This window comes from Rhea pennata, chromosome Z (genome assembly GCF_028389875.1).
Source record: "Rhea pennata isolate bPtePen1 chromosome Z, bPtePen1.pri, whole genome shotgun sequence".
Classification (NCBI taxonomy): Eukaryota; Metazoa; Chordata; class Aves; order Rheiformes; family Rheidae; genus Rhea; species Rhea pennata.
Window position 1 is genome coordinate 58,033,854 of NC_084702.1, and position 13,746 is coordinate 58,047,599.

The 13,746-nt window shown below is 41.0% G+C and overlaps 2 protein-coding genes across 2 annotated transcripts; both read right to left on the reverse strand.

The window, feature by feature from the left end:
- Positions 1-629: 629 nt before the first annotated feature.
- KGD4 (alpha-ketoglutarate dehydrogenase subunit 4) lies at positions 630-6,417 on the reverse strand. The gene is made up of 4 exons (XM_062600453.1): positions 6,304-6,417; positions 5,220-5,283; positions 1,764-1,966; positions 630-775 (listed from the first exon to the last, which is right to left on the reverse strand). Exons 1-4 carry the CDS (start codon positions 6,340-6,342, stop codon positions 758-760), a joined length of 324 nt encoding a protein of 107 aa, XP_062456437.1. The 5' UTR covers positions 6,343-6,417; the 3' UTR covers positions 630-757.
- A 313-nt stretch (positions 6,418-6,730) lies between these two features.
- CENPH (centromere protein H) lies at positions 6,731-13,721 on the reverse strand. Its single transcript, XM_062600068.1, has 9 exons — positions 13,643-13,721; positions 13,450-13,505; positions 12,679-12,727; positions 12,029-12,103; positions 11,302-11,358; positions 10,224-10,287; positions 9,900-9,951; positions 9,226-9,389; positions 6,731-7,662 (listed from the first exon to the last, which is right to left on the reverse strand). Exons 1-9 carry the CDS (start codon positions 13,651-13,653, stop codon positions 7,570-7,572), a joined length of 621 nt encoding a protein of 206 aa, XP_062456052.1. The 5' UTR covers positions 13,654-13,721; the 3' UTR covers positions 6,731-7,569.
- Positions 13,722-13,746: the final 25 nt, after the last annotated feature.

Sequence of the window (13,746 nt, forward strand, 5' to 3'; positions counted from 1 at the left end):
GCGCCGAGCCCCGCCCCGGCGCCGCCCATGGCAACCGCCGGCGTCACGGCGCCCCGCCCCGCCCCGCCGCTCCGCCTCCCGCGAGAGCGGGGAACTCTCGCGAGAGGCGCGCGGCGGGGGCGGTGCGTGAGGGGGGCGTTGGGGCGCCGCCGTGGTCGTACCCGCGCCCGCGCCGGGCCTGGCCTGGCCTGCAGCCCCGTGACTGCGCTCACCGAGGGGAAAGGCGGGCTGCCGGCCGGGAGGGCGCGCAGCTCGCCTGAAAAAGCTAACGATTTAAGTAGTCCAGGAGCAGCCCCTCTCCGTTTTGCTCCCACTCTCGGACCTGATACTCGGGGAAAGCAGCCGCTAAACCGGCGCCCACCAGCAGGCAAGCTGCACTGCTACCAAGAACAAACGTTATTTGGAAATACTTCACTATCTCTTTGCTGTCTGCGACAGGACTACTGAGGACGCATCTGAACCTTCTTAAGTAGAGAAAGAAAACAAGACAGTTCTTACTGCCAAGTTTGTAGAATGGCTAATTAGAAAAATATTTTAATCGTGTAGACATCAAGTATATTAAATTGCTAGTTAGTCAGCAAGAGAAAATCTTTCTCAATCACAAATTAATAGTATATTAAGCGACAACCTTTTCACCCTTCATCCAGGGTCTTTATTAAAGCTATTAGTATATAATCATTTATAACATTAAGGAAATGCTTTTTTGGTGAAGACAATACTTCGTTCTTCAACAGTGGTGAACAAACGATCTTCGTACTTATTCGGGACCTCCACGCTGTAAAATAAAGTAGATAATTAAATACATTTCTATAAAAATAAAGGTAAATGAGCAAATTTTTTTTGCACTGTTACAGATGATAGAGATAGTGATTTTTAATCTATAAAGGAACATGCACAGAGCCTCAAAAGTATTAGCATCAATCAGTAACAGCTCTTTCATTTTAGGGAGAATTCAAAAAGATAAACACCTGCAAACAATAATTGTAGCTGGTTCCAGTTTCCCTACTCTGGGAGAATCTGACTTTTAGAAAAGTCTAATAAACACAGCAGCAATGAACAGAAATTTTAGAATTATTTTTGAGGCCCAAATTCCAAGGTGCAAAGTAAAAACAAAAGGAAGGTCAGCCATTAAAATCTTTATGAGAAATTTAAAAGGTACTCTATTCATTATTTTGCCAATAAAAGCGTTATGATTTACTTCACAGTTAAAAAAATTTAGGCTAGAAGTCTAGTGTACTACGACAGAAAGTAATTCATTTTATTTCTAACTAGAATACCGCATCCACATGCATGCAGGAAAACTGATTTCCTCTATTGACACAATTATACTTCAGATGTCCTATTTGCTTAACTAAGCTGTGTGTCTTTTTAGTTCAAACTCAGACCCGTCTTCAGTCTATGAACAAACTTCTGTGCTCCTGTCCAACATACTCATTTTACATCATACCCATTAAACAGCTGTAACAAAACAGTGAACAGACAGTGACTATCATTAATGTAGACAATGATTATCGCTAACTTTCTGCATATGTGTATTAAGCCCGTGCCTCTCTACTCAGTGATACCACCAGCTACCAGTTAGATTTGGTGGAGAGCTGGCGAGACCTTACATATTAAGAATATGTAGTTTGAGTATTGTGCATCAAATCTGTGAAAACTCCGAGTACACAGTTACCAAGAATTAAAATATAACACCATATCTGAAACTTTAAAGAAATCTGTAGAAATAAGTAAATACAGAGAATATGTACTAATAAACTTACTTGAATATATTCAATCTCTTCCTCTGACATAAGTTTCCTTCTGTATTTCTGAGGTAAGGTTCTTGCTAATTCAGAAGTGTCTGGTGCACCTTGTACCCTACTAACAGGCGAAATACTTTGAAAGGCCGGTGATCTGCCTCCTACAGACTCCTGTGCTTTTGAAGCATGGTGGGATGGCACACTTGCTTGTAAGGATTCCTGTACTGAAAACCAGATTGCAAAACCGTTTACAGAAATAGACTGTAAAATTAATTACATGAGCAGTCAATAGGAGTTATTAGTTACTAAAGATTGATTTTTTCTTTCTTATAAAAATAAAGTATTAAGATCCTCTACTTCTCACAACTTGTTTTTATTGTTGTTAAATATAACAAGAGCACAGTGAAAACATTCTTGAAGTAGAAGAAAGCATATTGGAGTGGCAGAAATACCAATGGGGCAACAGAAGATAAACAGGTATCTATCTTAACAAAGACTTTTTCACTAGGAAACTACACTTGCAGAAAAAGCATAGTACTGTCTAGGTACTGGGAGGAGGAAGAGGGTGGGAAGAAAGGGTTACGTAGGGTCACTTCTCCACCATGATACTTAGCTTTGTTTACTGTGATTGTAAAGACAGACTGGTGAAAAAGTGGTAGATGCTTATAAAAATATAAAGCTCACAACTATGAAATACCACAAGATGCATTTAGTGTTGCACCTATTTTTAATATTATAAATTGCCGTATATCAAATTACATTATTAATGTATGAATACTACATAATGGGCATCAGCAATCAAAGTGTTAATGAAATATAGAGACAAAGCAGAGCATGAAATACTTCATAGTTGCAGGCCAGGAGCTAGGTATAAGGAATTCACATTAGAAGTCATCTCGAGTTTGAGGATCAGGTAACAGATTACAAAAGATCAGTGATCAGTGTCAGCACTGAAATAATTTTGGACCTTAGGTCTGTCCCAGCATGGCTGATCTTATAAAGGCAATACACAGTTATCGCACTAGGCAGAACTGAGTCTTACAGCAATATGTTTATTTAAAAAGCACTCAGGTCTCTGGATAGAAGGTTAAAACACCTGACAAAGCAGAATATTTCCATGGGAAGTCCCAGTGCAGTTGAGAAATGAGCAAAATAAAGGCAGCATCTGAACAGTTGTGACAAAAGGACTATCGAATTATGAAACAAGCAGCAACAAGATAAAGCAGTCCTGAATAACTTGAAGAATGCGAGGAGTTAAATGGCATGTTTCCTGTGTGCCACCCCAAGATAACTGAGAAGGAGGGGACAGGAATCCATTCTGGCCATACTGAGTGTGAGCAATGGCAGGATAGGGATGTGAAATAGTTGCAGCAACACAATCAGACATTCGTGCAAATCACTAGTGAGAGGCAAACGCAAAAATTCTCAGTGAGAAGACTATCTTAGAGTTGCGTGTTGATCAGTTGGTCCAGGAACAAAAAGGAAGATCCCAAGCAGTGAGGAGAAAGACAGACCATGAAAAGGAGCAGAATCAGAAGTAGGGGAAAGCCATTGAATTGAAATTAGAGCAGGAAGCAAAGGGAGTAGAAAATAAAAACAGAAGAAATAGCTGTTTGTCAACTTTCTAACAACACATGGATGATTAATAGCTTTGGCTAGTGATGATAGGGGAGTATTTGTATTTTTCTCCTAGAGAAGAAATAACGCTCCTTATATATGAAAGACATGAACAACAGTTTTATCTGAGTTTGTTTTATATGACACAAAAATATCTAAAGCTTTGCCTAAGATTTTCCTCTATTGTGTGTTTTACCATCTGAACTGTAAGTGGAATAGAAGCAGTAGCTGAGTACAGCTACGAGAAGATAAGACTCAAAAGTGCCACACCTTATACTGCTGCTGTTTAACATCAGATAGTCTCTAACGCCACTTTCCCTTCCCCATTGGAGACCATCATGTTGCAGTAATACAACAAAAGAGTTTGGCTGGTCTTTCAAACAGCCAGGTCCCTAAAAGTATAGTGTTGATCTGTGGAAGCAACTGTCCGGTACACTGAAATACTGTTGCTGATACAATGTTCAAGCAGTGAGGTAGATTGCAATTTATTTTTGAAGGAACAGAACTCCATCAAGGTAGAAAGGTCCAATGAACTTAAATATTCACAGAAAACTTCTGTTGCACAGATGAACAAGAGGTAAGCAACATGTTTTTTAAGCTGTCAGGAAAGATGGTGCAACTGGCTTAACCAGGCACAAGGTAAAAAATTCAGACCAAGAATTATCACAAAGAGAGTAGTTCCTGAAAAATTCATTGGTGGGTCAGAAGTGGCAGCTGATGTGCACTGCAGGTACGTCATGATGTTAAGAAATAAACTAAACTTAGAGCTAACTAAATCACGTGTGGTAAGTATTCTAGCAAACATGTGGTACAGTTACTCATGTACTGAACATTTTTTTTTTATTAAAAATAACCAAAGCTACAGAAGCATAACTGAAGTTGCTTCCAACCATTCCTTACAGAATATTTACACTTCGAATTCTTTTGTAAAACTGTGTGAAGTCTGAAGGTTTCTGAAATCTAAAATCCAAATGTTTTTATCCATCCTTAGTGTTTGAGCATCAGTAGAAACAGTGAATGTTCAGCTGCCTAAACAAGCTTTGTGCTCACAAGAGACCCTTAAAATGCAGAAAAATTTTGATTTCTTAGAAGAAAAGATCTCATAGAGCTAAGAAACAAGAGATACAAAAACAGCCATCACTTCTAAAAAGTGAGAAGAATATAACAGAGCTTCATAAGACATTTGTTATTTTAGTCTCAAATGCTTTATTGACTCAAAAGGAATATTATTAAAACAACACCCAGCTCATATAATTTATCTACATAAAACTGCCTGGGATCCTGTAAATATCAACATAGCTATAGGTATAAAAATTGATGTGTCAAAAATTGCAATGAAATTACTTTTTTCCTCAGTGTTAACTAAGAGCACTGGAAAACATTTCTTAAAACGTACAGTGGGATGGCCACTGGGAGCAGCTATAATCACGATATCAAATGCCACAGACACTGCATGCTCCAGTTAAGAAAAGAAGTATCAAGCAAAACCCAACATTATTTCTGCAGACATCACCAAATACCCAAGGCTGCTTAGGTATTCAGTGCCAAAAAAATTTCAAGTGGATATTACTGCTTGCAAAAATAGGATTTTGTGTATAAATCAAAAGCAGGAAAACAATACTGGTGATCTTCATACTGCCTCGACGAAGACATGCGTACACTATGTTTTTCCCCCACAGCTGTGAAGACTGTAATGGAAGCATCAAAGAGTTGTCTCCAAACTAAAGCTATGTTCTAGAAATACTGCTCAAAATCAGTTGAATATTTAATCCAAATTGTAGAAAGTGTGTCTTGGTTCTTATATAAAACACTTAATGTGAAGAAAAGTAGTGCAAGTTGTATCTATAGACTAATACTTACTTTTAGGTTTCGGGATACTTTTTCTGTCTGGGAATTTTATTAAGGGAGTATGTGGCTTGACTACCTAGAACAAGACAAGGCAGTAGGAGAACACAGGAAGAGAAAAATACATTTCTAGACAAATATTAACTTCACAATAATCCAATGAAAAACGTATTAACTGACCACTTCCACAGGGCTGCTTTGTGCACTGCCATTTTGATAAATTTGTTACTTACTTCTGTTTTAATTTTACCCAAGGAAAAATTTCAGTTTTAAAGCTATTCCTTCATTCTGGTGTCCAGCACAGGGATAACAGCTCCTCACAGCAATCACAGATTGAGGATAACTTTCCTCACAGCAATCATAGATTTTATAGAAGTAGCTGTCATAGCAGCATAAAGGGAATTACAAAGTTTTAGCACAAGAACTATAGAATTGCTAGCCGTGTTCTGCTTTTGTATGTTTGTTCAGCTGCCTGGGTAGGATTGAAAAAGCTGTAATTAAAAAGAAATGGATGTTCAGAGCCACTTATTTTCTTTTCAAAGACCCCGTGCCTCACCTCCACCTTCACGAGGAGGGCAGTGACTGAAAAGACCCCCCAGCACCCTCCCGCCCCGCTCGCCGGTACAAAAGCTGCAGCTTGCAGGCTTCCCTCTAGCATCACCTCGCACTAGAAGAGAACCACGCAGCGGGTCAAATGACTGGACAGTACGAGCCGAGCGGTTTAACGGTGGTTTAGCACCTAGGGCCGCTGTACCTACGCCGGTCACCTGCCGCAGCAGGGGCGAGGGACACAGCGAACGGCAGCGCCTGCCCACGTTAGCGCGAACTGAAGCGCAGAGCCGGCGTCTCCCTAGGCAAGGGGCGAGCAGCAGCTGCCCCGGTGGCGCGCAGCGGTCGCCGCCACCGGCCCCGCGCCCGGCGCGCAAGCCGCAGCTGCGCTCCCGCGGGGCCGCCCCCGCCCCGGCCAAGGACACCGCCCGCCTCAGGCCCCGGCGGCGCCGGCCGCCTCAGGCCCCGGCGGCTCCGCGCGAGGCCCGCGGCCCGCGCCGCCTCCCGGGGCGCCGCCGCCGTGGCCGCGCCGCGCGCCGAGCGCCGCTACCTGAACGACCCTGGTGGCAGCCGCCATCTTGCTGCCCATGGTGACCCCCGGCCGCCGCGGCGCCCGCCCGCCCGCCTCGGGGCAGTGCCGGGGCCACGCCGGGGGGGGGGCGGGGCCACGCCGGGGGGGGGGCGGGGCCACGCCGGGGGGGGCGGGGCCACGCCGGGGGGGCGGGGCCACGCGGGCTGCAGCTGCGGCGGGGCGGGGAGAGCGCGGCCGGCGGCTGCCGTGCCGGGGCGGGAGCGGCGCAGAACCGGCGGGCGGCCGCGGTTGCGGCCTCCTGCAGCGCGAGGCGAATGAAACGCGAAGGCAACAGATCAGGGCTGAATAACTGCTTGGAGTAGGCCGGTGGTTTATTTGAATTTGATAAAGGCAGGCCAGATTCTCCTTCTAAAATCATTCACCCATAAAACAAAAAGCAACAATATTTTAATCCAAAACATTACACAAAATACACTTTACTGTGTCAATTTTCTTACACCATTAAGTAAAAATAGGAACATCAACGTATAAAAATACTTAAAATATTGCTCAATTGCTTAATTTCGCCAGCATGGAGCTTCATCTTCCATTTTACATGCATCTTCTCTAGGCTTGCCATACTTTGCCGTGTAGGACAGGCTCTACAGTTCATACCCCTTCCTGGATGCCTTGATGATCGCCATATAGTATGGTCACATGTGAGAGTTACAGCTAAGAGTATGAACCTTTCAGAGTTAGAAATTATATAGAATGTTTTAAGGAAAAAAAAAGTCGATACTGATTTAACTAAGCTTTTCTGTTTAGGCTCTCGTTGAGGCTGAGCTGGGTGATGCTTCTCCCTGGGGCCTCCTGGCACAGAAAGGAAGAGCTCGGCAGGGTGCCTCTCCCATGCTGGTGCGGGAGCAGAGCAGCATATGAACGGTACAACCTTGGTTCAAGTCCACTTCTACATAAAAGCTTATAATATATAGATTATTCTTCTTTTTTGGATCATTGCTGCATTTCAGAGGGAAGTGAGTCCTGGGATAGAGCAGCCAGGAAGGGATTCTTCAATTACTTTCATCAGCTATATTAAGTGTTTAGATTTGTTGTATACCAACACTTAAATTTCACTTCAAAAGAGTTGCGTGGCCACATTCTGAATCTCTAAGGAGAGGAACCACTTCCAGAAGGGTTGTATTTTCAAAAATTTTAAAATGTGCTTTCATAACACAATAGTTAGTCAATATCAAATTTAGTATTGGTTATATACAGTATATAAAATGAAATATCATTTCTGTGTACTCAGAGAAAAGACACATTTTTTTCAAGCTGTAGAACAATTGCCTTTAAGGATGGATCTTCTGCCCAGTTAACTCTGCTTCCAATTATGATATTCTACGAAAAGAAAGATTATTAGTTAAAAAACAGATTCCTTTAAAAAGAACTATTCTTACTGAAATCTTTCAGAAGCCACCTGTTTTTTAATCTTTACATTAGAAGCCCTTGAAATTCACAGCAGTGTTTAAAACTGCAGTAGCAGTAGGACAAAGGAGAGAAGAAGGTGAAGTATTAGTTTAGCTCCTACTGTCAATGCATAAGCCCCCCCCCAAAAGGAAACTGCTGGTTTGTTTGATGTTGAGAATATACTTGTGTTTTATATATATAAATATATATATATATATATTAACATAAAATTATCCTTAAACACAAGACAAGTTTCTAGTATCCTCACCCTGCCATTCTGGACTGAAAATGGGAATTATTAAATTTAACAAGAGATTTGTTCTACTTCTAACAGCTCAGAAGATTTCAAAAATACAAAAATAGAAGATAATTCCAGGAATTTAATCCGAGATCCACAGAAATGTTTCATTTCTTATTCTCTTTGTGAGATGTAACATTATTTTCCATTGCAAGCTACTAGTAGACATAGCACACAACACAGAAATGTGTGGCTTTTTCCATCCTTCGAAATTCTTCGGATTATGCAAATTTACAGAATGCTTATATCTGGTCTCCTACCCAAAGTCCTCAAATAAGCTCTGCCTTTCCCTCATCTATGTTTTGTTTAATAAAACATGTGTGTTCTTAACTGGAATTTCATCAGCCATTTGTAGACAAATTCACAAGCATTGCAACTGCAATTCACATCTGTACTTATTAAGTGACTGATCTGTAGGGTCAGGTGAAGGAAGTCAGGACAGGTCACACAGTGAGAAGTGGAGTAGCAGACTGCAGTGCAGGGCATACGAGCTTTAGTGGGATCCCTCCCAGCACAGGATGCTGCAGAGCCTTCCTCTTCTCCATATCCCAAATTATGAGGTTTTCTTGCTCACTTTGTGAGGAACCTCGAACACCAGATGACCTGCCGGCCAGTTGCACAGATACAGACTAGCGAGCAGCATCTGACAGGTGAATAACCAAGGGGATGAAGGCTGCATCGCTGAAAGTATTTGAAGTCTGGCCTTGGCCTGCCTTCACAGTTCTGCAGTGTGACACTGAACCAGAGAAGTGCCTGTGGTCAGAAGGAGCAGATTAAGAAGGGACAGCCTGGCATGTTGGCATCATGGGATTAAGACATGTTTAGGAAAAATAAGCAAGAGACTGGGAAACTGTGGAGGAGTTGTTGGGGAGTTGGGAGATATGACAGTTGTTCTCCTAAGAGACGCATCGTTTTTGTATCTTAGATAGAAAAAAGAAATAAAGAGGGATCGGTAGACTGTTTCTAAGCTCTACAAATAATTATTCCAAACAACAGGTTGGGGCAATTCCATATATTCAGTCTTTAAAGCAATAAAATTATGTCTGCATGCAGCATTTTTTTTCATTATCATCATTGATTTTTTGAAAGCACACAGTATATCTTAATCTTGTTTTAAGTTACATTTACTATATAATATGTTGCCTTCATTGTGACAAAAAGCTACAAACTTGTTTCTGAAAGTTATAACTCCTTACCTGGAATATATTTTGAATTAATGTAGTCATCTCTTTTTCTTTTTGTAAGTTGTTACGTATCTTCTCCAGCATTTCACCCACTTCCATACTTGCTAGATCCTTCTTTTGTTTTTTCATTGTGGTATGAATTTGCAGTAGTTTGCTTCCTCCAGCTTGTTTTAGTACTATTGCATTATTAGGAAAATGAAGCATTAAGAAGTAGTTCTCTGTGCAGTTGAACTAAAAAACTTTGTTTCCCACAGTTATCTAAGGCACTTCTATTGCAATAATCCTAACTTCTCACCCCATCCCTTCCCTCCAATATACCTCAACATATCCCTTCCACACAAAACCAACATGTACTGTGATATCGCATGTCAATATATACAAACTGGTTCCCAGGCTACTGGCAAAACAGGAAGTACTGTGTGTACTGCCTGCATTTCCATCAGACATGGACACTAATTTGAACATCTATCCTAAACCTTGTCTCCAGTTGTCACAACTTCTATAGCTGAAGAAGTTTAAGACCTTTTTCCTCATTTTCAAATTTGATCCAAACCAAGTTCCAAAGTCATACAAGGGACATGGACAATGTGAGTGAATATTTCTAGTTTTCTTAGGAAACTCACTAAAAACTGAACTGAGTAAAACCATTAAGGGACAATTCATAGACTGAACAATGAAACACTTACAGAGTCTTTTCCTTTTAATGTCATTCAGTTTCTCTTCCATCTCACGTGCTTGCTGCAAGAAAAAGAAATTGTAGATTTCATCTCCATTTAATACTGATAGATGCTAATTTAATCCAGAAAAGTAGTTAAGGGCAGCTCTAGAAGTTGACCATTTGCATACCCACTTTAAGTAAACATTTCAGTAATTTTAACACCAGTAGTAACTGCATGCTTTATGCCACACATTTAACATCAAATGACTTTTGCGTTGCTGTTACTTTCAAAATGCACTCTAGCTGTACTGAGGAAAGCAGACCTGCAAGAGAGGGTACAACTGACACTTACCTGCTGAGATTCAAGTATTGCTGTGCTGAGCATTATTATGTGTTTCATAGTTTCCAAGATCAGTCTGAGAAAGGAAACACAGATTGGCACACCTTAAGACTGTTAATATATGAAAACAGCACAAATATTTTAACTAAAGTTATTTACATTATATATAAAAAATTCTCCTTTAACACCAAAATAAAGCATACTTTTATTTTTTACTTTTGCAAAACTATGTCCTTTCTTTTGCAGATTTAGCATACCAAGGTTAGAGGCTAAATATTCTCCTTACTTCCATCTCAATGTTTCAGTTAGGTTTGTCTAACATTGCATAGCGAAAGCATAGAGCTTGGGAGATATTAAGGCAGCCAAGCCACCTCAGAAAGTCTAGCGATTGGAATTCCTGAATTCTGGCAAGTGTGGAAATAGAGTGTTTTTGGCTGTTTCCTACAGAAACGAAATTTCCCATATTACACTTTGTATGCATGCATCCATTCATATTGAGTAAGAGATGAACAGGTAATTTCAAACAAGTTTGAAATCTCCAGTTCTTGTTCAAATACATTAAGTTCCTAAGTGATTAACTAATGAAGGCAACAAAGCAGAGGCAAGGTCCTGTATACAGTCAACTCTCAAACATCAAGATGATCAACATGAATCTAAGGACAGAACCCAAAGAATGCAAAAACTCACACAACGTCAAATATACGTTCTTGCAGTGCAACTTAAATAGGAAAGCATGAAGGAGAAAAGAAAGATCAATTGCATTCCACAACTGTGGCCAAGATCATGGAGCTGGTGTACAAACAATTATGGTGGTGTTTCTAGACTTGAGCTGGCTTCTGTGAAACAAGCCTAAATGTCTCTGTAATCAAAGTTTGGTTAGTTCAGAGCCCAAATGTAAAACCATGCCAGGTATAAGAGGTTTGATCATGCTGATTCCACCACCAGAAGGTGGACTGCGTATCATCCAATCAAAATTAGAAGAAAGTTTGTTTTTAAATGATATAATGAAGTAATGCTAAAATGTGACTCATCCAACTGTGCCAATCCTTTTCCTTGCTTTTTGGCCATCCTTTCCCCCAAAACACCTTACCGTGAGTCGTCATCATTTTGTTTCACTTTGTTTCTCAGGGCATCCATAAGCTGGATCCTGTATAGTGTGGGAAAAAGAGGTAGAACTGATGAGAACTGATGAAAGACTAAGAAAAGAGAATTTAGATAAATATTGAGATTGCTAAAGTTCTATTTATGCTTATTTTCATATTGGAAATATATATAAAGATACACATCAGTTTTAAATATCGTACTGCTTAAATATTGGGGTTTTCTTAACTCTCAGGATAAGAACATATTAGTGCTTCTGTGCAAGAGTGACAATGCATTTGTCACTTGCCAAACATACTTCAGAGGTCAGTAATCCCAGAGTCTGTAGAAGGGAAGCTGGACAAAGGTGGGAATTCAAATGAACATTCACATAAACACAGGAGATACATAACACCTACCATCTCTACCTTTCCATGGACATTTGTAAAATACAACCAATAACTATGTCTAGTGATGTATACGGTCAATCTTTCACAATTTCCAGGACCTTTGGGGATCATGCATTTCAACTTGTGTTTTTTGTTGTTCTGTATGGTATCTCCACCTTCATTCCTACTGGTTCAACAGTACTAAAGTCTTTCAAGTGTGTAACATGCACTACATCATTTTGAAATCCTAACTTAATCAGAATGATGTGTACATCCATGGTGCACACATATGTACACAAGCAAACAAACAGAAAATCCCCAAAATAAACAGGAAAAAAAAATACATACCTCTGCAACACCAATGTCTTGTTTTGGAAAGAGACTTTTACTTCCTCCATCTCTCTTTCCAAATCTTCAGTGGTACTGAAACAAAAACAACAGTGTGAAAGAAAAAGAAAAATTTAAAACTAATCTCACTCTTGTAAGATATAACTTGCTTTCTCCATGCCTGAAATAAGAATTTTGCCTGTAAGTTAAAAATTATTTGATTCAGGAATACTTTGACACAAGGAATTATGTTAGTTAATTCTAGCTATTACTTAGAAGGGCTGCAAATTTAGAAACCACATCAGATACAGGACTATATTAAGGGGTTGAATAAAATATTTCCTTCCCATGTTCTCTGTTCATACAGAATCATAGAATCAGAGAATGGTAAGGTTGGAAGGGACCTCTGGAGATCATCTAGTCCGACCCTCAGCGTAGCCCATACAGGGATTGAACCCATGACCCTGGCATTAGCAGCACCACACTCTAACCAACTGAGCTAAACCTGACCCTCAATAGCCTCTGTTTTCATCAGACTTTTGCAAATTATTGATATTTAATGCAGACTTTTCATTAAAAAGAAGTAGAAAGAGAACATCCAGCTCAGCTCCCAACTGTTCTCTTCTTTATTTTAAACTATGTCAAAAGTTTGAAGCCATCAGCTAACTTACGCTTTGATTAGCTTTTCTTCTATGACATGGTCAGGACAAATTTCTTCACCTGAAAAGCAAGAACAATACTAAAACAGCGCAACAGAAAATGTTTAAATCTAACTTACAGAATATAAAAGATAAGCAGTTTGATGGCTATATTAACAAGCTATTTCTTATCCCTAGCTCCACACCTCACCATCTCTTTCACTATTACTGGGACTACACTGTCAATCAACTATACCAGAGAAATAATCAGGTTTTGAAATATTTCTGTTTAGTACTTTTCAGACATTTCAGATTGGGTTCACAACACTGCTCTGCGTGCAACTGGCTGGTTCAGTGGAGAAGAAGATACATAATGAAAACAGAACAGGAACAAGAAGAAATATGCTAAAGCAGAATTGCTACCAGACACTTTGTATTGTAAAACTGAAACCCCAGTTGATCAGATTCAGCCTGAAAGCCATTTTTACAACTTAAAATTTTGTCAGAGTGCTAGAGAAGTCTAAAGCAAAAATGCAAGGTGAGAAAGCATGGGGGTGGTAGGGAATACTTATGTGATGGCTTTGTAAGGGTTCAAACACGTCTATAAGAGTTATCAAGAGAATGCAGCCAGATGCTTAGTCCATGAAAAAAACAGTATTATAGAAGTGTTTGTAATAAATTTAAAAAGTTAATTTTAAGTACATAACTACGAGTTATATCACGTCCCTTACTACTGCAATATGTCACGTTCAGAAAAAGCACGCTTGGGTCGCTGGAGGGAGGCAGGGAAAGGGGTCGGCTTACTAGCATGAACTGTGGTGCTACACTCCATGAGCTGCTGCTTCAACTGCTCCCTCAGGCTGCAACGGAGCAAAGCGACAACGGTCAAACCCAGCGCGACAGCCCGCGGGGCGGCCCCGGCCCCGCAGGGCCGCCGTTACCCAGCACCGGCGCCCCGCAGGCCACCCCGCGCAGCCCCCGGGCCCGCAGCACCGACCGCAGCAGCATCAGGACGTCCAGCTTGGCCGCCGGCCCGCCCGCCGCCGCCGCGCCCGGCTCCCCCGGCGGCGGCGGCTCCCCCGGCGGCGGCGGCGGCTCCCC

Excerpts from the sequence above, each read along its gene's own strand:
- KGD4 (XM_062600453.1), bottom strand. The coding sequence starts at position 6,342 with ATGGGCAGCAAGATGGCGGCTGCCACCAGGGTCGTTCAG. Across the intron at positions 5,284-6,303 it reads CTGCCACCAGGGTCGTTCAG|GTAGTCAAGCCACATACTCC; the intron begins GTAGCGGCGCTC and ends GTCTTGTTCTAG. Across the intron at positions 1,967-5,219 it reads AAGTATCCCGAAACCTAAAA|TACAGGAATCCTTACAAGCA; the intron begins GTAAGTATTAGT and ends TCTGGTTTTCAG.
- CENPH (XM_062600068.1), bottom strand. Across the intron at positions 12,728-13,449 it reads TAGCACCACAGTTCATGCTA|GTGAAGAAATTTGTCCTGAC; the intron begins GTAAGCCGACCC and ends CTTGCTTTTCAG. Across the intron at positions 9,390-9,899 it reads CATTAAAAGGAAAAGACTCT|TACTAAAACAAGCTGGAGGA; the intron begins GTAAGTGTTTCA and ends ATAATGCAATAG.